Source organism: Plecotus auritus (assembly GCF_963455305.1).
Source record: "Plecotus auritus genome assembly, chromosome: 5".
Lineage (NCBI taxonomy): Eukaryota > Metazoa > Chordata > Mammalia > Chiroptera > Vespertilionidae > Plecotus > Plecotus auritus.
Window position 1 is genome coordinate 155512589 of NC_137776.1, and position 24953 is coordinate 155537541.

General features: G+C 48.3%; 2 protein-coding genes across 2 annotated transcripts; both read right to left on the reverse strand.

Annotated features, from left to right (window-relative positions):
- Window positions 1–3314: 3314 nt before the first annotated feature.
- CCL19 (C-C motif chemokine ligand 19) lies at window positions 3315–5028 on the reverse strand. The gene is made up of 4 exons (XM_080669053.1): window positions 4768–5028; window positions 3967–4093; window positions 3671–3764; window positions 3315–3583 (listed from the first exon to the last, which is right to left on the reverse strand). The coding sequence occupies exons 1-4, from the start codon at window positions 4826–4828 to the stop codon at window positions 3563–3565; spliced, it is 303 nt and encodes a 100-aa protein (XP_080525179.1). The 5' UTR covers window positions 4829–5028; the 3' UTR covers window positions 3315–3562.
- An 18799-nt stretch (window positions 5029–23827) lies between these two features.
- On the reverse strand, window positions 23828–24925 carry CCL21 (C-C motif chemokine ligand 21). The gene is made up of 4 exons (XM_080668746.1): window positions 24808–24925; window positions 24588–24708; window positions 24330–24500; window positions 23828–24249 (listed from the first exon to the last, which is right to left on the reverse strand). The coding sequence occupies exons 1-4, from the start codon at window positions 24872–24874 to the stop codon at window positions 24216–24218; spliced, it is 393 nt and encodes a 130-aa protein (XP_080524872.1). The 5' UTR covers window positions 24875–24925; the 3' UTR covers window positions 23828–24215.
- Between the last annotated feature and the right edge of the window lie 28 nt (window positions 24926–24953).

The following is a 24953-nucleotide window of genomic DNA, read 5'->3' on the forward strand; positions in this document are numbered from 1 at the left end:
CAATGTTTTTCCTTCATCGATGTTTCTAACTCTCTCTCCCTCTCCCTTTCTCTCTGTAAAAAATCAATAAAATATATTAACAAAACAACAACAATAAAAACATATTGGAAAAAAAGACGCCACACTTACCAGTGAATTATAGTGAAACAGAGAGCAGGTGTTGATCAGATGAAGTCACAGAACTGAGAATGTTTGAGTGAGTCAGGACAAGTCCCAAATTGCTGGGCTAAGCTCTCATGTTTCTGGTGGAGATAAGAAGACAAACCCAGTGCCCAGGAAGGACTGGTGGCTGGGCATGAGGACAAAAGGAAGGGAGCAAGCCAGGAGGAAAGGCACTGGGTGGAGAAAAGGTGGGGAGGGCTGCATGCCTACTCTCTATGGGACTTTGGTGTCTGCCCCCAGACTTCCTCTAAGTTCTTCATTCTCGCTAGCTCCTGGATTATCTCCCTTCCTGAGTCTCCGTTTCTCCTACGTTCCCAGAGCGATTCCCTGTGGCCCCAGGAGGTGGCGACATTTATGAACATGTGTGACTTTGGCGAAGCCCATATGAACCACAGGGGGAACCCAAAGATTCATGAGTCAAGTCTTTGGAGGGATGAAAAAATTAAGCTCCCCCGCTCCCCTCTGTTACACACACACCTGACAGATGGGGGAACTAAGGCTTTGCGGGGGGGGGGAGGGGGTGGTAAGGAAAAATCTTGCCTAGAATTGAACAGTGAGTGGTGGAAACAGGATTGTGGGATTGATGGCTGAGCACTGAGCTCAAGGCCTATTCCTGTAACACCCAGTGGCAGTGGCAGGGAAGTAGTGTCCAGGGACCTCTGTCCTGGTGGCATCTTCCTCAGGCCTCACATCCTCCCCTCCCCTCCCCTACTCTATCTGTGTGTTCTCCTGAGGGTCCGGAGGGACAGTCTGTGTCTGCCTTTGTGGTGAGCTGGCCTCTGTGTGGCTTCACTGAGAACTGAGAAGGAGTTGAGGCAATGTGCCCCCTCACACCTATGTTTGTCCTCTGCCTGCTGGGGTGCAGGGCATAGAATCCAAATGGTATTCACAGCTGGGACCTTTGAACTCCATGGCTGGCTGACTTGATGGATGGTTTAATGGATGGATGTGTGTGTGTGTGTGGTGGTGGTGGTGGGGGGGGGTGCGGTGGATGGAGGTCTAATGGATGCAGGGACATTAGGTGGATGGATGCATGGATGCATGAATGGATGGGTAATTTCCCCCAGGCAGCAGAGCCAAACTTCCCAGCCATAACAGTGTTCTTGAAAAGTCCCCATCCTTTCCACTCCTTGTAACTCTAAGACCTGAGAAATCTGAGGTTTTAAACACCTGCTTCTGGGAGCAGAGGGGGGAAGAAGCTGTCATGCTCTCAGCTCAGAGAGGCAGGTCTGGTGTAGGAAGCGGCTCTAGGGTCAAGCCTCGGGCTGACCTGTGGCAGGGCCACAAACAAGTCCCAGCCTGGAGGGTAGAGCTCTCTTAGCATAATTAAGCCTGACCTTGTAGCCCTCCCTAATTCCTTCCTAAGTAGCTACTGGGCTGTGGGAGGTGCAGCAAGTGTTGCCAAAACAAGAACATTTGTATACATGCTAATCTACCCTTGTTTTAATCAAACTATAAAATAAAGCATCGGCTTGCAGGCTGGGTCTTTTGTGTCCTTATCCAGGCACGGGAGATCCACTGAGCCCCCGCTGTATTCTCTTGTCTGTCTCTTCTTCAATCCCTCACCGCCCCTCCTCAGGTTCACCCTTGGCCGTGCTGGTGCGGCACAGGCTGGCACAGCCCTCTCACTGTTTCTCCCCTTCCCAGGCTGCCCAGGCCTGTGCAGGCCTGGTTTTGTTACCAGATAGGTTATACCTGGTAAAATGTTGGCCACTCTTGCCAGGTGAGGATGTGTAGTCTGGCATTCCAGCTGCCATTCAACCCCAGCGGCACAGACTTGTTGCTCCCAGCTGGACCTCAGAGGCCATAGTTGGGAGGCCAGCCAGCTGCCCCAGAGGATTTCCCACACACAAGAGGTTTACTCCCCCCAGAGCTGCCCTAGGATGCTCTGAGAGTTCTAGGGCTTTTGTCTCCCAGAGCCGAGGTTCCTCCCCTGTGAACCCCCTGGTCTCATTGTTGCCTCAGCCCTGGAGCCCTTATGGGCTTCAGGGGTTGGTGAGCTTCCTTCAGACAGAACCGCTCTAGCATCTCTCACTCCTGGCTCCCAGGTTTGTCTGTCAGTATCCTGAGAAGTACGGCCCCAGATGGCGCTGGCCCTGGCCCAGACTGTCTGGATGAGCTTGCCTGGAGGTTAGAGTCTATAAGGGCAGATGAGCCCTCACACCTGGCTGTAAAGTCTTTTCCACATATTTATTCATTTTCTAGAAAAATATTTGAGTAACTACTTTGTGCCAGGCAGCGTGCTGAGTACCAGAGAGACAGTGGGAACCAAATAGGCAAAGTCCCTGTCCAGGAAGGCTGACAAACTAGTCATTATAACTCAGTGTGATGGGTACTATAAGGAGAGAGGGATAGGGGTCTCTGGGAGCTTGGGAGAGAGGAAGGCTATCTAACCCCAGCCTGGGTTCAGAAATGCTTCCTAGTCATCCAGACCTAGATGGGAAGTTCTCTGAGCAGGAGAGAGAAGAGTGTTCCAAACAGAGGGAATGGCATGGGTAGATGGGTACTTTCCCCCAGGCAGGAGAGCTGGGTCCCGGTCTCTCCTCTAGCCATGAGAGCAAGTTCCTGACAACTCCCTTTCCCCAGTGACACCTGATCCATGAGATGCCTGGGTGCTGGAACAGCTTTGATGAGCTGAGACCGGGAGGTGGGAGAGAGTTTGGCTTGTTCAGGGAACTGACACAGGTTTAGTGTCGCTGAACCGTGGAGTGTGACAGGATTTTGAAGAGACAGGCAGTGGAGCCCTGGTTGTGGCAGCTTATCTTGAGAATACAGGGTATTAGGTGGCGGTTGATGAGAAGGTTTCTCAGGTTGCAGAGTGGAAAGTAGATCCTGCCAAGCATGGAACAGAGTGTGGGATCTTGGAGGGAAGGTGGGGGAGCGTGGGTGGGTGGGAGGTAATCAACCAAGGACCTTGTGTGCATGTGTGCATGGCCCATGGACACAGACAATGGAGTGGTAAGCCCCTGGGGTGCGGGGAGGGGTGGCGAGGGTGAACTGGAGGGTGTCAATGGGGGAAAAAGGGGACATATATAGTACTTTCAACAATAAAAAATTATTAAAAAAAAAAAAAAAGGAAAGAATAGAACCTGCCATTCCATCTCCCCCTTCCTACCCAGGTCATCATGGACAAAGAGCAAACAGACGAATCTGTGGTACCAGTGGACTTTATTGGAAGCATTGCAGTCTGGGTGTGGAGAAACTGTGCTCCTGCCACTCACCCTCTTACACTCACACTCACACTCACACTCACAGACACTCCAGGCCCTGCCCGGCTTTGTCAGGTCTGGTGCAGAGGAGCTGATGGTCTGGTTCTCTCTTCTGGTCCTTGGGTCTTCAGGGCGGCAGTGATTCACATCCCTTCACTCAGACACAGGGCTTCCTTGGAGGCTGTCAGGGGCTAACTGCTGTGGCGCTTGCTCTGGGGGAGGAAGGAGAGGGAAGGTCTTGGGCTGGGGTCTTGGGCAGGGGTTCAGAGGGAGGAGGCCGGCGGGGAGGGCGGGCTTGCCTTGGCAGATTTCTTCAGCAGTCTCTGGATGATGCGGTTCACCCAGGGCTGGTCTGGCGGTGCGCAAAGCTTGCGACCTCTCCTTGTGGTGAACCTGGAGTCAGAGGTCAGAGAGAATGGAGCCCTGGAACCCAGCTTCCTGGCAGACCCAGGGGTGTGGGGCAGAGGCTGAGGACCACATCCCAAAAGTGTTTCAGGGGCTTCCTGAAGGGGTTGGGCTTGGCAAGAAGAAGAGAGATGAGGAGGTGGGGGTAGGGTGGGAGATGAGGCTTGCTGCACTCCTCCCCACAACTCACACAACGGCAGGCACTCTGCAGCCATCCTGGATGTTGAGGTATCGAAAGGCTCGCACGATATTCCCAGGGATAGGGTTCAGGGCCACAGACAGGCAGCAGTCTTCTGCGTCGTTGGCACCACCCTGAGCTGGGTGGCCACAGGCCAAAGAAGGTAGTGTTAGAACATAGGGACCCTGAGGAGGGAGGCCATAGCCCTCACTGGGATTCAGGACAGCTGTGTGTGTGTGTGCGCGCACACAGCCCTCTTGGTTGCAAAATTTATTGAAATGCTTACAAGCTGTTTGGTAAATAACTACTGTGTGGAGCCCCACAAATGCCTTCCTACTGCCCCATTACCCCAATCTCTCACTCAGGGCTTCTCGACTTTCCCACACATGAAGAGTTAATGTTGGTCACAGCCTTGAATTGATGGGGAAGGGGTGGGTGTGGGGTAGGAGGCTGGGTTAGAGGACTTATGAATTGTTAAATATTTTGACTATTAGTTCTGCCTCAGTGTCTCTCATTCTCCCCACCTTAAGCAAATACATTTCTCTCTTTCTGCCTGGGATACTGAGGCAGCAGGAAATAGAACCTGCAGAGAGCGGGGCGGCCAGAGGCCCTCAGATACATGAAGAGACAGACACATGTTGGAATTCAGGGGCCCAGATATACCCACACTCACTGGCATACACACAGGGCACCCCAGGTTCTCTGAACCAGGCAGACCTAACTCCCAGTGTCCCGCATGTCCAGCGCCAAGCAGTCTGAGGGCTAGACATCCCCTCTCCTCTCCCCACCCTGCAAGCCTCCCCTAAGCCTTACCAGGGGAGGTCCACAGGACCAGCAGGATGATGGCCAGTAGCGCGGCTGCAGGGGATGCCATGGAGGGTGAACAAAGGCTGACTGACAGCGAGAGTGTGCGTGTGAGTGAGTCTCTGAGCTTCTGCAGGAGGCTGCGTGAGGCTGAGATTGGCTGGGAGTTGAAATGTCACAGGCGTGGAGTGTGCAGGGGTCTGGAAATCAGAGTGTGGAAGTCTGTGTGAGGTTGCGACTGCTTCTTATTTATGGACCAGAACTTTCACTATTTCTCGTAAAAAATTCCCCTCCAAAATTCTTTCTGTGGATTCCCCTTTGGCCCCCAGCTCCGCCTCTTTCTGGGAATATGACCCTTCTTTCCCTCCCTCCACCCCACCCCCCCTCCCGCCAGCAGCCTTGGCTTTAGCTCTGAGAATCGAAGAGGGCCTGAACTGTTGTCTCATTGGTGGCATTTGCATTATGGACCACAGAGCTGGCCTTCAGGGATGGTGGTCAGGATTGGGGGGGCCAGAGCGAGGAGTTGTGCCCCATTCTCTAGGTCGTTTTTGTAGTTGTTGTCAAGCCTCCCCTGAGGATATTTTTCCCATTGATTTTCAGAAAGTGGAAGGGAGGGGGGATAGGGAGAGAGAGCAGGAGGAGAAGGAGAGCGGGGCGGGGCGGGGCGGGGGCGGGGAGAGAGGGGAGAAAGTGAGAAGAGGAGAGTGGGGTGGGGTGGGGGAAGAGAGAGAGAGAAACATCAATGATTGTTTGAGACATGCTGATTGGTTGCCTCCTGCCCGTGCCCCAATGAGGGTGGGGATGGAACCTGCAACCCAGGTACATGCCCTCGACAGGGAATGGAACCAGCGACCTTCGGTGCACAACTGATGCTCTAAACCACTGCACAACACCGGGTAGGGCCCCCTTCCCTAGGTTTCTCCCTCCTCCTCATTCTGTTCTTTGTGGTTCTTCTCTTCTCTCTGGTGCAGGTGGAAAAGAAGGCTTCCTGGTGCCCTCAGCACAAGCATGGAGCCTGGGGTAGCCCCAAATCATCACGGTGCCTGCCCATCCATCATCTGGGAACTAGGCCCTCCCTTGAGACAAGCAGAGCTGAAAGGGTATGTTCCTTGGAAGGAGGCCCAGCACCCCCATCCCACATGTCAGACCTCTAGGATTCAACTTCCTGGCTCAGTGAGCTCTGTCCCTTTCTCTATTGACCAATCTCACTTGTCCAATACCTGGGTCAATGCAATAGCTGGAGGGAGCCTGGCCGGGAATAGCCCCCTTCATCTTTCCCCTCCTCTCGATCCTGGGAACCAAGAGGGGATTTCTAAGGAGAGAAGCTGGCCAGCTCATATTCAGACAAATTTCCGAATTTCAAGGAATTGACAGATGGGGAATGGGACAAGTGATTTCCCATCCTTACAAGAAAGACTAGAGATAGGCCAGGAGAGAAGGCCTCAAAAGAGAAATTAATATGTGGGATACACATTCAATCAGCCCACCTAAGCTCTGGACCCTCTCTTCTGGATGGGGTGGTGATTCCCTCATAAGTTTTTAACTTATCTTTCTTTCCATCATTAATAATAACAATAATAGTAATAGCAATAATAGTAGTATTAGCATTTGTTTTTGTTTACTATATTCTAATTAATATAGTAATATAATCCATATTAAGGACTTTACCACTATTGTCTTGCTTAACTTTCTCAAGAAAACCATAAAGTCATTTTTATTATTATCATATTACTAGAGGACTGGTGCACAAAATTTGTGCACTGGGGGGGGGGGGAGGGCGCGGGGAGTTGTCCCTCAGCCCAGCCTGCACCTTCTCCAATCTGGGACCCCTCTGGGGATGTCTGACTGCTGGTTTAGGCTCAATCCCGGCAGTCGGACATCCCTCTCACAATCTGGGACTGCTGGCTCCCAACTGCTCGCTTGCCTGCCTGCCTGCCTGATTGCCCCTAACCACTCCCCTGCCAGCCTGATCAATACCTAACTGCTCCCCTGCCAGCCCAATTGCCCCCAACTGCCCTCCCCTGCTGGCCCAGTAACCCCCAACTGCCCTCCCCTGCCAGCCCGGTCACCCCCAACTGCCCTCCCCTGCTGGCCTGATCACCCACAGCTACCTTCCCCTGCCGGCCATCTTGTGGCAGCCATCTTTGACCACATGGGGGTGGCCATTTTGTGCAAGGGTGTGAGGGTCAATTTGCATATTACCTCTTTATTATATAGGATTATCTGTGTTTTACACATAAGGGAAATGAGACTTAGAATGCTAGGTCACACAGCAAACAAGTGCCTTAAATCTAGGTGTATTTTGCTGTAAAACTTACACTCTTCTACTGTCCCATACTGCCTGCCTAGCACCTGTCCATTGATCATAGATGAGTACAGAGGAGTAAGACTCCACAGATAGCATGCCTGGGTTGGGAATCAGATCCTACCACTTGCTAGCTATGTGACTATGTGCGAATGATCCAGTTTTTGTATCTCAGTGTCCTTATCTGTAAAGCAGGAATGGTAATAGACCTACTTCTGGGGATTAAGTTAGGTAATCTGAGTAAAGGATTTAGTTTAGGCTGGCATATAATAAGCATTCATTAAATATTAACCATTATTATAATGTACCCTTTTATGGAAATATTTGTCAGTTAATTCATCTAGCCATCTTTCTATTGAGCTATCCATCTTCTTCTTACTGTGGTTCTGATTAGTCTCTTTTGTCCCCCTTATCCCCCACCCCCCACCCCTGCCTCATTCTCCACTCTTCTGTGCCCTGCTCTGGACTCTGGAAGGCTAACCTTTGCATTCAGCATTACTCAAGACCTCTTGCCCTCTAGCTCCTGTTTGGATTTGGCCCACAAGAGGCAGCAGAAGGAGATCAGTGGGTGCTAGGAGAGAGAGGTTGAAGTATGAATTCCGCAAATCCTTCCTCTTTCTGCAGTTCTGAAAGTGAACAATTTCCTCTGGGGCAGTTGTTCTCAAAGAGTGGTCTTTGGACAGCAGCAGCAGCACCTGGGGACTTGTTAGAAATGCGAATTCTCTTGCCAAAACCGGTTTGGCTCAGTGGATAGAGCGTCGGCCTGCAGACTGAAAGGTCCCAGGTTCGATTCCGGTCAAGGGCATGTACCTTGGTTGCGGGCACATCCCCAGTGGGGAGTGTGCAGGAGGCAGCTGATCGATGTTTCTCTCTCATCGATGTTTCTAACTCTCTCTCCCTCTCCCTTCCTCTCTGTAAAAAATCAATAAAATATATATTTAAAAAAAAAATAAAAAAAAATAAAAAAAAAAAAGAAATGCGAATTCTCAGGTCCTACTCCAGACCTAATGGAGTAATCTGCATTTTGACACACCCTCCAGGGACCCTTATCTGTGCTGAACTGTGAGAAGCACTGATTGACCATTACACATCCTTTTGGGCTGCCTCCTCTTCATTGGTCTGTCTCTAAGGCTCCGAAACACTGTTCCTTCCTCTTACTCCTTCAGGCCTTAGTATGGTAATAATTTCCCAGTATTTGCTAAACTCTGAGTGTTTCGTCATCCCCTGTTGGTTCCTTAATCCTGACCCCATATCTTAAATAGTTCTTTTATTAAAATCTTTCTGGTGAGAGAGAAACATCAATCAGCTGCCTCCTGCACACTCCCCACTGGGTATATGCCCGCAACCAAGGTACATGCCCTTGACCAGAATCAAACCTGAGACCCTTCAGTCTGCAGGTCGACACTCTATCCACTGAGCCAAACAGGTCAGGGCTGGTTAAACTTTTTTGAGTGTGCCATCTGTTTTGTGCCAGGATCCTGACAGATACAGTAAATGTACCAGAAGAGATCCCAGGAAATAGACCCCCAAAATGGGATCCTAGGATTGGGTTGTTCATATGTTTGATGAGCACACAGATAATTTCCTTGCATAGGACAAGAGGACACTAATAATCTGGAGCATGAGAAACATCACAATCACTTAGACTATCATCAGTGATAGTCTAGGGTGGAATGCTGGTGGAGGGAAAGGCATTATGAGATAAAACGCCCGAGACACTTGATCGCTATGGTCACAAATGGTCATTTCAAATGGTGATTACATATATTGTTGGGTGGGCAGCCTGTTTCTTTTCTTTTCTTCTTTTTAGAGAAGAGTGATTTAAAAAAAATTGATTTCAGAGAGGAAGGGAGAGGGAGAGAGAGAGAGATAGAAACATCAATGATGAGAGAGAATCATTGATTGGCTGCCTCCAGCACACCCCCCACTGGGGATAGAGCCTGCAACCCTGGCATGTGCCCTGACTGGGAATTGAACCTTGACCTCCTGGTTCATAGGTCGACACTTAACCACTGAGCCACGCCGGCCCAGCTGGGCAGCCTGCTTCTGATAGTACTAGCAAAATTACACGAGAAAAAGATAAGGTTAAGATCATGAACTTCTAACTTAAGTTTGGGTGGTGATCCCAACAACCCCTATGGAATTCTTAAGGAATCTTTATTTTATGTGACCACATGGCAGATATGGCTAAGGATCAAGCCCAAGACATGATGATATGGTGTAGAGTTGCAACACCAGGTGAATACCCAACCCCACCACATCCCTTATGCTAGAATAAGGGCACTGTTGAGAAGGAGTAGGACTCTGAGACTTGGTAAGGGGGAATTTGGACAGAAATGAACAAAGCTGGGAATTTGGACTTTCAAATCCCTTTGAATCTTCTTTGCTGGTAGAAGAACATTCCCCCTCTCCCTCTCTCTGAAAACTGTGGATGATATAGTCTTCCATATTATTAAAAAAGTTATTAGCCTGGCCAGTGTGGCTCAGTGGTTGAGCATTGATCCATGAACCAAGATGTCACCAGCCTGATTCCCAGTCGGGGCACACACCTGCATTGTGGGCTTAATCTCCATTAGGGGGCATGTAGGAGGCAGCTGACTGATGTTTCTTTCTCATCAATGTTTCTATCTCTCTATCCCTCTCCCTTCCTCTCTCTCTAAAAATCAATAAAACCATATTTAAAAATAGTTATTAATAACTCCCTGGCAAGGGGCATGCATTTTCTCTTCAGGACTCATCCTGACCATTCCACATAGTCTCCATAGCCATAGTGAGAATTTGATTCTAATATGAATGTATCAGGTGTGCTCCAAGAACAAGAGCATATACACTGAGAAGTAACAGGAAGTTGTCAACTGTATTGGGAGAATCCTGGGGACCAGCGAGGACAAATTTATTGATATGAGTGTCCTCACCCAGGATTTGGGTATAGTCTGTTGGAAGCCTGGGTTCAATATGATCAATGAGGCTGAGATGCTAGAACCTCACTGACATATTGTGGAGTGCTCCTTAGACTTTGAGGTGCATATGGTTCATTCTGGGGTCTTGATAAGCTGTAGCTTCTTATTCAGTAGGTCTAGTGTGAAGCCTAAATTGTTGCATTTCTATCAAACTTCTAAGTGACACTGATGCTGCAAAGTATCATCCTTAGATGATACTTTGAGTAGCAAAATGGAGAAAGAAGTGCAAAAGTTAGAGAGATGGACATCTCTGAAGGGCCCAGAAAAACACTTCCTTCTCCAAGGCAATAAGAACATCATTGGTGAGGGGAACACTAGCTTCTTTAAAAAGCTCTATAGTGCCTTCTTTAGTAGGCAGGATATGAGGAAGGGAGATGGGACTGGGCAATCTTATTTCAAGAGGAATAAGAGGGAGAGGGGAGAGAAAGAGAGGAATAAATAACGGAAACCTTGAGTGGTGGAGGACAGATGTTGGCACCTATCCACGAGCACTAAGGTGAATGAAATTACTATATCAGTTGCAGGGACAAGTGGTAATCAATATGCTTTGTCCACGGGGATCTCTGATAGTAGCTAATTGATTATAGCATCCATGGACAGCTTACTGATGTCCTACCTGACCCCTGTAAGTGGAAAATTTCTACGTCTGATGAGGAGAAACTTGATGCAAATTATATAGAGGATTTGCAGTCTTTTACAAAGCCCCTTGATTGGGTTGAGGAAGGCCTGCATTTCTTTCACAGGTGAATTGTATAAATCTTTCTGTTAGTCAGTGATTTTCGAAGTGTGGTCCCTGGATCAGCAGCATTAGCATCACATGGGAACTTGCAAGAACTACAAATTCTTGGGCTCTGTCCCAACTCCACTGAATCAGAAATTCTGGTAGTGGCCCAGCAACCTGTGATTTCACAAGGCCTTTCTGGTGATTCTGACATATGCTAAACTTTGAGAATCACTGGTCTACACCTTCTCCACAGAGATCTGTAGCCATTTGCGAGGCTGACTATGAATGGGGAACAGAAAATAGTCAGACCTTTGGGGGGATTATTAGATACAGTATTGTGATAATACTAGACTTGGGGACCCAAAACCTCATTGTGGTCTGCCAGTCAGAATGAGGTTTTATGGAGGTCAAGTGATAGAAGGATCTTGGTGCAGTTACATCTCACAGTGAGTCTGTAAGACCTGTCCAGTGGTTATTTCTCTAGTTTCAGAGTGCATAGTGGGAATAGGTATATCTCATAATTAACAAAATCTCCACACTGGTTCCTTGACCATGGAGTAAGGAAAATTATGCTACTAGTGGAAGTCCTTTGAACAGTATTTGCCCCACCACGTTCCTGCCTACAATACTAAACCTAAAGCATTGCTGCATTGCTAGAGAAGTTGCATGGATTAGAGCAACTTCAAAGACTTAAAAGATGCTGCAGCCCTTGGTACAGCACATTACAGCTAATAATCTAGCACATGCCTTCTCTCTATACAATCAATTAAAGACCACTGATATCAGCCCCTTTTCAACTGGAATGACAGCAATACACCTTCACTGTTCTACCTCAGGGTTATGGCAACTTTCCTACTCTGATATCGTAATATAATCTTGACATCCCACAGAATATCAAATTGGTCCTTTTAACTGATGTCATTATGCTTATAAGAATTAGCAATAACCTTAAATGTCTTAGATGGACCCATGTATGCCAGAGGGAGAGAAAGAAATTCTACAAAAATTCAGCATCCTGCCATATAGGTGAAACTTCTAGGCTATCTGGGGTAGGGAGAAGCTGAAAAACAATGGTCTGGGGCATGTTGTACCTTCACTATGAATAAGGAGGCACAAGGATTTTGGAGGCAACATATACTATACTGCTGCAAACTATTGACTGGCTATGACATAAAGCTGATAGTTTTGAATGAGGTCCAGAGCAAGGAAGGTGTTGGCAGCAGGTCTAAGCTCCATGGAAAGTTGCCCTGCTGCTTGAACCTTATGCATTCTAAATCCAGTGAACCTCAGATTGTCGGTGGCAGAGAAGGGCACTGTAGGAGTCCCAGCAAAGTCCCCTTGGCTATTGGAGTAGGCTACACTCCTGCTAATGATTATTTCCTATTTGAAAAGCAACTCCTGATTTGCCACTGGGCCCTGGCCTAAAACTCAGACTAGTGATCACCCAGTGACAATGCAACCTAAGGGTATAATTATAGCAAATCATATAGTTGGATTATGCACAGCAGCATTCCATTGTTATATAGACATTGTACACATGAGACTGGTGGAAGCATTGGCTGGTGGCTCAGATTCCTACTTGTATTGTTTTCTTCCTCTTTTGATCATACTTGGGCCTTCATGAAGAAGTTTTCTATAAACAGTTAACAGAGGGAGAAAATTCATGGTCTTGATTTTCAGATGGGTCTCTAAAGTATGCTGGCACCAGTCAGCAGTAGACAGTTGCTTACATTGAGGCATAGCCCTGAAAGGAAGGGAAGTCTTCTTAGTGGGCAGAATTTCTGGCAGTACCTTTAATGTCCACTTTGTCAGGAAGGAGAGACAGCCTGAGGGTTGAAGCTATGTTAATCATGTGCAGTGGCTGCCTACATCGAACCCTGCCCTCACCTCTGTAAATGGTCCCTTCCCTAATTTCATTTCCATTAAACCTTTCTGAGCATGCCCTTTGTTTCCCACCAAGATCCTGAATGATACAAGGACAGAGTGAAGAGCTGGTGTAGAGGTTTTAATTAAAATTTAATGCTATCTTCCTGGAAAGCTTGTTGTGAAAGATCCTGAGAATTGGCAAGGAAGAGTGAAATAATGAAATAATAAAAAAGGCATTTTTTATTATTGGCAAGGAAGAGTGAAATAATGAAATAATAAAAAAGATATCGCATTTATTCAATAAATATTTATTGAGGGCCTTCTATGTTCCAGACAGTGTTCTTGGCACTGGGATACAGCAATTAAGAAAACAAACAAACAGCCCTAGCTGGTTTGGCCCAGTGGATAAAGCGTTGTTCTGCAGACTGAAGGTTCCCAGTTTTGATTCTGGTCAAGGGCACATGCCTGGGCTGTGGGCTTGATCCCAGTGTGGGGCATGCAGGAGGTAGCCAATCAATGATTCTCTCTCATCATTGATGTTTCTGTCTCTCTCCTCCCTGTCCCTTCCTCTCTGAAATCAATAAAAATATATATTAAAAAAAACTCAAACAAACAAACAAACAGATATTCCTGCTTTTGCAGTGTTTTTATTCTAATGAAGGAGACAGGCAAGAAGCAAACAAGGAAAATATACAGTATATCAGATGGCAATAATTGCTATAAGAAAAATAAAGAAGGCTAGAGGGAGGGGGAGTATTGGAAGGGTGGTCAAAATACATTTTTATTTATTTCAAAGAAAGGAAGGGAGAGGGAAAGAGAGAGAGAGAGAGAAACATCAATGATGAGAGATAATCATTGATCAACTGCTTCCTGCATGCCCCCTAGTGGGGACCGAGCCCCCAACCCAGGCATGTGCCCTGACTGGGAATCGAACTGTGACCTCCTGATTCATCGGTGGACCCTCAACCAGTGAGCCACACTGGCCCAGCGGGGAAGATTTTTTTTTTTTTTAAATATATTTTATTGATTTTTTACAGAGAGGAAGGAAGAGTGATAGATAGTCAGAAACATCGATGAGAGAGAAACATCGACCAGCTGCCTCCTGCACACCTCCCACTGGGGATGTGCCCGCAACCAAGTTACATGCCCTTGACCGGAATCGAACCTGGGACCTTTCAGTCCGCAGGCTGATGCTCTATCCACTGAGCCAAACCGGTTTTGGCGGGGAAGATTTTTTTTGATAACATTTGAGCAGAGAGGTGATCTGAAGAAGATGAGGGAGAGAGCCATGCAGAGATCTGAGGAAGATGCTCAAGGTAGAGAAAACAGTGAGTGTGAAGTTCTTGAGGCAAGGGTGTGCTTGAGGAATAGAAAGGAAGTTAATGTTATCCTATATAATAAAGAGGTAAGATGCAAATTGACCATCACTCCAACACACAAGATGGCCACCCCCATGTGGACACAAGATGGCTGCCACAAGATGGCCAACAGGGGAGGTCACTTGGGAGGGACCAGGCCTGCAAAGGAGGGCAGTTGGGGGTGACCAGGCAGGCAGGCGAGCGGTTGGGAGCCAGCAGTCCTGGATTGTGAGAGGGATGTCGGGCCTAAACAGGCAGTTGGACATCCCTCGAGGGGTCTCAGATTGGAGAGGATGCAGGCTGGGCTGAGGAACATCCCCTCCCCCCCTACACAAATTTCATGCACCGGGCCTCTAGTCAGAAAATAATAGGGGCCAGATAGTGTAGGGCTTTGTAGGCTTTATGTTTGTTTTACTCATTTGGAGGGTTTTGAACAGAGGTGTAATATGATCTGACATGTTTTAAAGGCCCCCTCTGGCTGTCAGAGGGAGAACAGGCCAAAGTGGTGCCAGAACAGAAACCCGAAGACCAGGTGGGAGGCAATTGCTGAGAGCTGGTGAGAAGTGGTCAGATTCTGGAAATATTGTGAAGATAGAGCCAATGGGCTTTGTTGAAAGATTCAGCATAAAACGTAAAAAAAAAAAAAGGAAGAATACGGCAACATTTTTGGCCTCAGCAATGCGTTGGATGGGGGTAAATATGCCAACATGTGAATGACTACAAGGAGTGGGTTTGTGGGAAAGTCAGGAACCTTGTTTTGACTTTTCAAGATGGAGCTCCATTTTGAACATATCAGTGGAGATGTGAAAAGAGGTAGTTGGCTAAATGAGTCTAAAGTTCGGGGAAGAGATTCTAGCTGAAGACACAAATTTGGGAGCATATGAATGGTATATAAAGCCATAAGACAATGTGATCCCTAGGGAGTGGCTATAGATAGAAGAGGTCCAAGTTCCAAGTCCTGGAATTCCCCAACACTGACAGGTCAGGAAAGTGAAAAGGGAAGGAGGGGGCCATCAGGATGTTATTTCTGATGGTACCCACTATCATGGCAAAAAGAGGAGACACAGGCTTCCTGGGTGGATGGTTTGAGGCACCCACTTCCAAGCCGTTGGTTTAGACCAGTGGTCGGCAAACTCATTAGTCAACAGATTCAAATATCAACAGTACAACGATTGAAATTTCTTTTGAGAGCCAAATTTTTTAAACTTAAACTTCTTCTAATGCCACTTCTTCAAAATAGACTCGCCTAGGCCGTGGTATTTTGTGGAAGAGCCACACTCAAGGGGCCAAAGAGCCGCATGTGTCTCACGAGCCGCAGTTTGCTGACCACGGGTTTAGACAATCCAATGGGGGTGAGAGGGTTGGAGTCCAGGGAGGTAGGTTTAAAGCAGTTTCTGACCACATATACAGAGCCCTCAGTGTGCTACAGGTGCCAGCTAGCTCACCCTCTTCCCAGCCTAGTCCCCTCTGTGGGGTTCCTGGTTCAGTGTGAGCCCTGGACAAATCTCTTCCCATCCTCCTTCAAGGATCCAGGCCAACTGTGAACTCCCTGGTCTGACCAAATCTATGTCCCAGGGGCGGGAGATCTTGTGGAGGGAGGGCACTTTAGCCATTGGGGAAGGAGAAACTGGGCTTAGGAAGTCAACCAAGTCCACGTTGGGGGTGCGGGTCCAGGGGAGTGAATGTTGTGTGTAGACCAGATGCTCAGTAAGCAGTGCTGAGTAGATGAATGTGTGCCCTCAGTTGTGTCCATATCTTGAGTTGTGTCCGTGGGGCTGTCCCTGACTGCTAAACCCGTCACTCCTGTGTGTGTGTGCACGTGTGTGTGCCAGGTGTACAGTAAGTCCTCACTTGACGCCATCGATAGGTTCTTGGAAACTGTGACTGAAGAGCAACGAGGTATAACAAAGCCAACGTTACCGTAGGCTAATTGAGATAAATAAGAGTTAAGTTCCCAGGGCATATTTCTAGTCACAAAACATCACCAAAATTCTGAACAAAGACCCAAAACACTTCTAATATTAACAGCACTGAAATAAATGAGCTGTGCATATAATATTTAAGAAAGGTTAATATAAACAAGATAATGATTTTCCAACCCTCTTATGCCAGGTCAGGGTGGCAGGGGTCCAGAGCCTCTCCTGGCAGCTCCGGGGTGCAAGGTGGAAACCCATCCTGACAGGGTGTCATTCTATCTCGGGGTGCATCACACACCCACGCTCACGGAGACTGGGACAATTTACTTTTTAAATTTATTTTTTATATATTTTATTGATTTTTTTACAGAGAGGAAGAGAGAGGGAATAGAGAGTTAGGAACATCGATGAGAGAGAAACATCGATCAGCTGCCTCCTGCACACCTCCCACTGGGGATGTGCCGCAACCAAGGTAAATGCCCTTGACCGGAATCGAACCTGGGACCCTTCAGTCCGCAGGCCGACGCTCTATCCACTGAGCCAAACCGGTTTCGGTGAGACTGGGACAATTTAGACAGGCCAATTCACCTCACCTGCATGGCTTTGGGATGGGGATGGCAACCCAAGTACCCTGAGAAGACCCACGCAGACATGGGGAAAATGTGCAAATTCCACACACCAATGGCCCCCGCGAACCGATCTACCCTCCTCCCCGCCCTCCAACAACGTTATAAAGAAAAGAGTAGAAAGAAACGACATTATTGAGGATCACCTGTATGTAGTTTGGCCACCTGTGTGTCTGATGTGGCCCCCCTCTCAGGCCTGCAGAAGGCGCTCCAGCCTGGGGAGGGAGGCTTTGGAGAGGGGCGCGGCTCTGGCTCTTTGGTGGGGGCGCTCTGAGGGTTCATGCAGGAACCAGGTGTGGCCCAGACCCCGCCGGCTGCTTAGCGTCTAGGAAGGACGCTGGCCCATGGTTCCTGGGTTTGGAGCGCCCCTATGCTCTCCTCGCTTCGGGTACCCACTGGTCCGAGGCCCAGGGTGCGGCCCCACGTGCGGAGTGGAGACTTGGGCTGTGCGTGAGACCGCACCCCGGGACCTGGGGTCAGCGTGGGCCCTGGAAGTCCCCCGGAGGCTGTTTCCCCAAGCCTAGCAGAGCGGCCCTGCAGCCAAATCCCAGCCACTCAGGCCTCTGAACCCGGCGGGCGGAGACTCGTGGGCTGGCGTAGGCTGGTGTTTGTCTGCGAATATCACCCCTCCCCCGCCCCCCCACCCCCCATTGCCAAGTTACCCCGAGTCCAAGGCATCCAACGGTAAATTCGTGAAATAATGTTTGCCTTAAAGGCTAAAAGAAGTTCACTTCACCCCCGGCACTTCCTTCACAGCATAAATATCCTGCACCCAATCGATTCCTAAAACTACTTAATTACGGTGTCAGCTCTAAAATTTCTTTATTCAACGGAGACTTACTGAGAGGCCTGACTGCTCGGGTGATGCTCAGCGCCAGAGGGTAACCTGGACACAGACGGAACACGAGTTTGTCCTGTTCATCAATGGACACAGGAAAATACTAGAGTTTGGCCTAGCCTGGGACATATCTGAGGACAATTAAAAATAAATTGATTCCAGAAAGACTAAGGAACTGAGAACAGAAAAGTCAATCCACACGCCCGCTGTTGGTTTCAGACCACAGAGGACCGCAGCGACGATGCTGCCTCCCTGTGGCGGAGCGAGGCAGTGAGGGTCTCACAACCAAATATATTCTGAACCGATGCTGGCGCTGGCTGCTCAGGTGATCAGAAGAGGAGTTTGGCTATTCTCTTAATATTGGATTGAAATTTATTATTAGCACAATCCATGGCTCTAAAGCAAAAGCCTTAACTGGTAGCTCAGTTAAGGTTAGAGCGTCGTCCTGATAGGCTAAGGTTGCCGGTTGGATCCCCCGTCCCACACAAGAATCAGGGGAACCAGGGAAAGCAAGAGGCTTCAGATTCTGAATACAGAAATGAGTGGAACAATGAATGGTGTTCTCTCTCTGTCTCTCTCCCTCTTCCTCTCTCCCTAAAATCAATCAATAGAAATGAAAATAAAATAAAACAAAAGTCTTCAAGAATATGGCAAGTAGTTTCCCTCAGGTGTTTTGGTTTTGCCACCAACTGAGAAACAAACTGTCTTGAAGAAAATGATGTTTTCAGGTTCTCGGCATAGCTAACACAGTCTCTGTCGGGGAACATTAGCGTAGACGGCACTGGGAGAATTGCAAATATAGTCGCCAGAAGAAGAGGGTTGGCAACTTCAGCATCAATAAAAATTAAATGGTGAAGATTGATGCCGAAGATCAGAAGCATGGATGATTTTTAACAAAACAGCATCACTTTGTCCTAAAATACAAGGAAAAACAACACCTGGATGTTTGGGAAAGATACAGAACTTCACAAAAGAAGTCAGCTGAAGCAGAAGAGAGAGAGATAGAAATATCAGTGATGAGAGGGAATCAATGATTGACTGCCTCCTGCACGCCCCCTACTGGGGATCACAGGTACATGATTAAAGCTAGGAAACAAATTAATTTTGAGTTTCCATAAATAATATTATAAACTCCACCCCCCTGAACATCCCGTGCCATAAAAAAAAGGCAGAAGATGCCAAGCATGTCAGTGGTGCTGTGCTGGTAGTCCCATACTGTCCCCATTTTTACTTTTTAAAAGAAAGACCCCAACTATCACTGGTGATCATGTCCTAAAGGGCTGGATTGATGAGTAAAGAGTGAAAGTGTGGTCTAGGTATCATGGGGGTGGGGTGGGCAGTATTAAGAAATCTGGTGCTTAGTTTAGGATTAGCTTCAGGTTCATATGACTCAGGTGAAGGTGTTTCTATGATCCGTAATTCTGGGAGATCTCGGTAGCCTGGTTCAGCCTTTATATTCGTATCAAAGAAGCCTTTAAAGGATTCACTAGGAAGGACTGAACCAGGGGAAGCAAGAGGCTTCAGATTCTGAGGCAGCAGTGAGAAGAGGGAGCGGGCCCCATAAGTGTGTGCCTGTTATCATTTTAATGGAAAAGATAGTGGTAAAATCATTTTAAAACATGGTTTTAGTAATTTTCTGGATAGCCCTTAGGATAACTTATTGTTAGAAGACAGTGATGACTCAGTTTTAAAGCAATAAAATGTTTCAGTTAAAGGAAAACTCGCGATTCAGGGATTACAATGGGTTCTCATGTTTGGGGGAATGATGATTTTATAAATTTTGGAGATGGTTGATCTTTATAATTTTTTCTACTTTTCTTTTTACATTTCTAGTAGTATTAATTGTGTTCCTGTTGAACACTAGCGTACTAGTATTTAGTAAAATATTTTTATTGTATGCATGAACAAGGCATTGGAAGTCCTCCAAATTTATAGTATCTTTTTTTGCTTTATACTGAAATATTTACTTGTCTAAGCAGCAGTCTTTTGGAAAGTTACCTTTATCTCCCATTGGGTCCTTGCGGATTTATGTCTACACACACAAACACACATCAGAAACTATTACTGTTGTTTTAGTTGGGGCTCAGGAAGGGGTGAATATAAAGGCATGTGTTTAATTTGTCATCTTTACCCTGAACTCCTACTTGTCTTTTAATTTAATGGTGTTGATCTTTTCCCTTATGATTTATTTTTTTTTAACGATTTAAAATTGATTTTTAGAGAGAGAGGAAGGAAGAGGGAGAGAGAGATAAACATCGATGTGAGAGCAAAACATCGATCAGCTGCCTCCTGCATGCCCCCTACTAGGGATCAAACCCGAAACCCAGGCATGTGGCCTGACCAGGAATCGAACTAGCAATCTTTCGTTGCATGGGGTGACACCCACCAACTGAGCCACACTGGCCAGGGCTTTTCCCTTATGATTTATGTTTTATGGTTTTACATCCTGTTTAAGAAGTTCTATTCTACCTCAAGGTTATAAACACACCCGCCTATTATTTTTTCTGTCGCATAGTATTTTAGACATTAAGTCTTAACCCCAATATAATGAAGCATTTGAAAAATATTGAGGCCCTGATAATGTCAGATAGAGGTATTTTTTAAAAAGGGAGAACAATGAGAACTTTTTAAAAAATATATATTTTTATTGATTTCAGAGAGGAAGGGAGAGAAGAGAGAGAGAGATAGAAACATCAGTGATGAGAGGGAATCAATGATTGACTGCCTCCTGCATGCCCCCTACTGGGGATCAAGCCTGCAACCCAGGCATGTGCCCTTAACTGGAATTGAACCCAGGACTCTTCAGTCCACAGGCCGCTGCTCTCTCCACTGAGCCAAACCGGCTAGGGCAACAATCAGAACTTTTAAGAAAAATAAAAAAGTGAGTGACAAAGGGCCCTAGCCCGTTGGGCTCAGTGGAGAGAGTGTGGATCTGCAGACCAAATGGTCCTGGGTTCGCTTCCGGTCAAGGCTTGCAGACTCCTCCCCAGCCAGCTCCCTGATCAGGGCTAGTGCAGGAGGCAACCAATCGATGTGTTACTTTGGCATCGATGTTGCTGTCTTTCCCTCTCCTATTCTCCCTAAAAATCAATAGAAAAATATCCTCAGTTGAGGATTAACAAACAAACAAACAAACAAACAAACACAAGAAAAGAAAAAAAGAAAAGTAGTACACTACTCTGCAGTGAACATTTATATGGTCATAATAATGTAAATTCTGATCATGATCCAATGGTATAACTATGTTTTAGGATAGGGTGACAGGAGAGGAGGGTTGGTAACTTTCCTTTTTTTTAATGCTACACAGTCAGTTAGTACTGTTTAAAATAGATAAAGAAACAGAGGTATGAACAAAGTATCCTATATAATAAAAGGTTAATATGCAAATTGACCAAACAGCAGAACGACCGGTCACTATGATGCGCACTGACCACCAGGGGGCAGACGCTCAACATAGGAGCTGCCCCCCCTGGTGGTCAGTGCACTCCCACAGGGGAGCGCCGCTCAGCCAGAAGCAGGCTCACGGCTGGTGAGCACAGCGGCAGTGGTGGGAGCCTCTCCCGCCTTGCGCAGCAGTCAGACATCCCCCGAGGGGTCCCAGATTATGAGAGGGCACAGGCCGGGCTAAGGGACTCCCCTCCCAGTGTACGGGCCTCTAGTCTATACATATAGCACTAACTCCTAGAAGAAGTAGCTTTGAGTTAAAAGTTGCAGTAAATGGATACTATTCAGAATAAGCCTTTATATAACTACTAGTGGCCTGGTGCACGAAATTTGTGCATGGGGGGGGGTGTCCCTCAGCCCGGCCTGCACCCTCTCCAATCTGGGACCCCTTGGGTGATGTCCAACTGCCAGTTGGACATCCCTCTCACAATCCGGGACCACTGGCTACTAACCGCTCACCTGCCTGCCTGCCTGATCTCCACTAACCACTCTGTCTGCCGGCCTGCTTGCCTCCAACTGCCCCCCTTGCTGGCCTGCTTGCCCCCAACTGCCCCCTGCCGACCTGATCACCCCCAACTGCCCCCCCACCAGCCTGATCACCCCCAACTGCCCCCCCTGCCAGCCTGATCACCTCCACTGCCCCTGCCCCCGCTTGCTGGCCTGCTCGCCCCCAACTGTCTCTGCCAGCCTGCTCACCCCTAACCACCTCTGCCTCAGTCCTGCCACCATGGCTTTGACCAGAAGGACGTCCGGAAGGTCTCCCGGTCTAATTAGCATATTACCCTTTTATTAGTATAGATATAAAATATATAAATAAACAGTACGCATTATTTTTTGTTTGTTTGTTTTGTGTTTTGAATCACACATCTTACAGAAAGAAGAAAGAACAGGAATACAGACATCTTACAGAAAGAAGAAAGAACAGGAAGGCAGACAAGGCGAGTGACTACTCATTCTCTGATGGCATAAATAACATACTGTATGCCTGCTCAAGACAGGACTTGAGGTAAATACCAGGCATGCAAGTGTGGCAGGATAATTTAGTGAGATACAAAGTTTTATCTGTTCTGCGTGTGTGTGTCTTTTCTCTTTAAAACAAGCAAGGGTTTTGGCAGGGCTGAGAGAAGAGGCATCCTGATGTCAAAGGCCCTTCTGTCTTCATAAAAGTTGAAAGCAAGTCTGGGAAGAGGTTGTGCCTTGAAGAGGCTGGACTCAGGGAGGGTTTTGGAGATTTTTAAGACAGCGGAGGGGATTGGAGGTCCAGTCAGCGAGGGCAATGTGCTCTAGTCCCTGGCTGTGATGAAGCAAGTGGCAGGACCCGAGTAGACGGCTCTGGGATGTATCTGGGGAAACTAGGTCCAAGGTCAGTCAGTGGTTTTCATAACCGAATTCCTGTGTCTCAAAAAAAAAAAAAAAAAAAGGAGCTAAGCGTTTGGGAGTCCAGGACCTGGAGAGCCATACCTGCTGGAATCACAAGGACCACAGCATTCACTGGTGAGACTGATGTCCAATGATAGGATGGGGGAGGGCAGGTGAGAAGCCTCTCTGATACCTTGTTTCTGTGACTTTTGCACGGCCCTTGGGAGACGGGATCTATTTCTCATCAGCACTCTGGTGCAGGGGTTGGGAGTAGGAATCAAGTTCATTGAAAGAACATTTAAAAATGCAGTAATTCTTGCACATCTGCGTTTGTAGACTATGATCACACCTGCTGCATGAGGATAGGTAGGGAGGACCCCCTGCCTTCACCTGCCTCAGCAAACACTTTAAAGACTTAATGGTAACTAGTGAGTGCTGTGGCATGCTCAGGCTCCGGGGGAAGGAGAAGGTGGTGGGGCAGCCACCTCCAGCTTCTTGTCCCTTTCTTAAAAAAAATAAAAAATAAATCTTTTTAAAAAATCCTCACCCAAGGATATGTTTTTATTAATTTCAGACAGAGAGGGAGATGGAGGGAGGGAGAGAGGGAGAGAAAGAGAAAGAAACACTTAGCAGTTGCCTCTCATATGTATACCCTACAACCTGGTTATTTTCCCAGACCAGAAATTGAACTCACGACCTTTTGGTGTAGGGGACAATGCTCCAACTAACTGAGCCATTAGGCCAGAGCTCTTGCCCCTTTCTTAAGACCTGTTCCTTTCTTTCCCTCACGTCTGGCCCCTCTGATGGTCCTCCCTCTCCTACATCAGGGGTCAAGGGGAATAGGAGAATCTCTTCTCTGGGGAGGAACAGGTAGAGGAGAGCCAGGCAGGTGCCTTCTGGGAGGGGAACCTAGATTTACATCTGAATTCTGGGTTTCCAAATGCCTGCCCTAGGAGATGTAGTCCTTGGTGTGAAGAGATTAAAGGGGAGAAAGGAGAACATAAGGGAAGGGGAGGAGACTTTCCCAACTGGAAGGAATCTGAGGGAGTCAAGAAGCCCAGATGGGAATAGAGAGCTCACAGCTGCAATAAACAAAGAGGAGAGGACAGGGACCCCGCTTTACTGAAGGGGACAGAAGGGAGTCCTTTTGGGTTTTGGGGTTTGGGGGAGGGAATGCTGGGACTCTGCTTAGGGTAGATCTCAGTAGACTTGTATTTGCCTGTGTTATCGGTGGGCCCAGGCTCCAGGCTCCCTCCCGGGGACCCTCCCAAAAAGGTACTTGGAAGTTTGTGAGCTGTAGGCTCCAAGGAAAGGAGGGGGGGCAGTCTCCGTTAGGGGTGGGGGTAGGGGTGGGGGTAGGGGTGGGAGAGAATGCTGCGCATAATCAGGGAAGGGATCTCTTCAGGCTCTCAGAGGCCTGCAGTGCCACTGCGGGGTGTGCTCTGGATTTACCATCTCTCGTTTGAGAGGAATTTCTCAGAGACCAGGAGCAGCCCAAGTTCCACCCTACCTGTCAATTTCCCTTCTACTGCCCACAGGTCTGGGCATCTGGGCCAGGAGGAAACTCCTGGGGTGGTGAGAACATATAATTCACCAGTCTGAGCTCCTGAACCCCTCGCCCCCTTAGTGACACTGGCTTCCCCAGGGACACAAACGTGCAGGAACAGATACCTGGGTGGGAAGCCAGAACAGCTTTTTATTAGTTTATAAATCATATTTACAAGGAAGAGGTAGGTGCAGTGGGGAGCAGGGTCAGGTCCAGGGTCCTGGGTGACCTTTCCTCAGAGGGGACAGTCCTGCTGCCTCCTCTCACACTCCCTCCTCTGCCTCTCTGGGCCTGGCCTGGTGTGGGCAGCTCAGCCCTGCGGCGGGGGCTAGAAATACAGAAGGGATAGCTGAAGCAGGAGAAGGGATGAGGCAAGGCCAGCATGGGGGTAGAAAGACTGCTCTGGGGCCCCTGAGTCCTCCCTCTCTTCTAGCCCGCTTCTTGCCCCTTGGATAGGGGCTCCAAACCCTGGTGCAGCTGATGGGGGCTCCCTGGGCTCCAGGCTGGGCACTGGGCTATGGCTTTGGGGTGGTCTGGGGCTCTTCAGTCCTGGAAAGGGAGAAGAGGGGCTTGAAGGATTGACCGAGGCTCTTCTTCACTTCCTTACCCAGTCCCTTCAGCTTCCTTACCTCTTGCAGCCTTTGGAGCCCTTTCTCTTCTTGCCAGACTTGTCCTTCTTACAGCGTTGGACTGGTTTCCGTGGGGCTGGTGATGTGTCCAGACGCTGCATCAACCTCTGCACCCAGGCCTCCTTAGGGTCTGCGCATAGCTCTGCCTGAGAGCGCTTCCGAGGTGAGAACCTGGAGTCGGGCATTTGTAAGCCTGTCCGAGTCTTGCCCACCTTGCCCAGCCCACTCAGCTTCACCCACGCCCTCGCACCCACTCACAGGATAGCCGGGATGGGGCAGCCCAAGCTTGGCTCCTGCTTCCTGTAGCTGCGAACAAGCGTGTCAGGAATCTTCCTTACACTGTACTTGAGGCAGCAGTCCTGTGCCCCTCCATCACTGCCTGCAGAGGGCATTCACAGGGAGCCAGGGGCTACTTATAGGCTCCCAACCAGGCCTCTCCAGCCCCTTTCCCCATCCTAGGCAGCCCCCTCCTTGATACCTTGGGTCCAGGGGATGCAGAAGGCCAGGACCAGGAAAAGGAGGCTCAGAGCCAGTGACTGAGCCATGGCTGTGGTAGAGGGTGAGTACAAGGCCACAGCTGTGGGTGAGGTGGAGCTGCAACTGGGGGTCCTGGAGTGGGTAGGC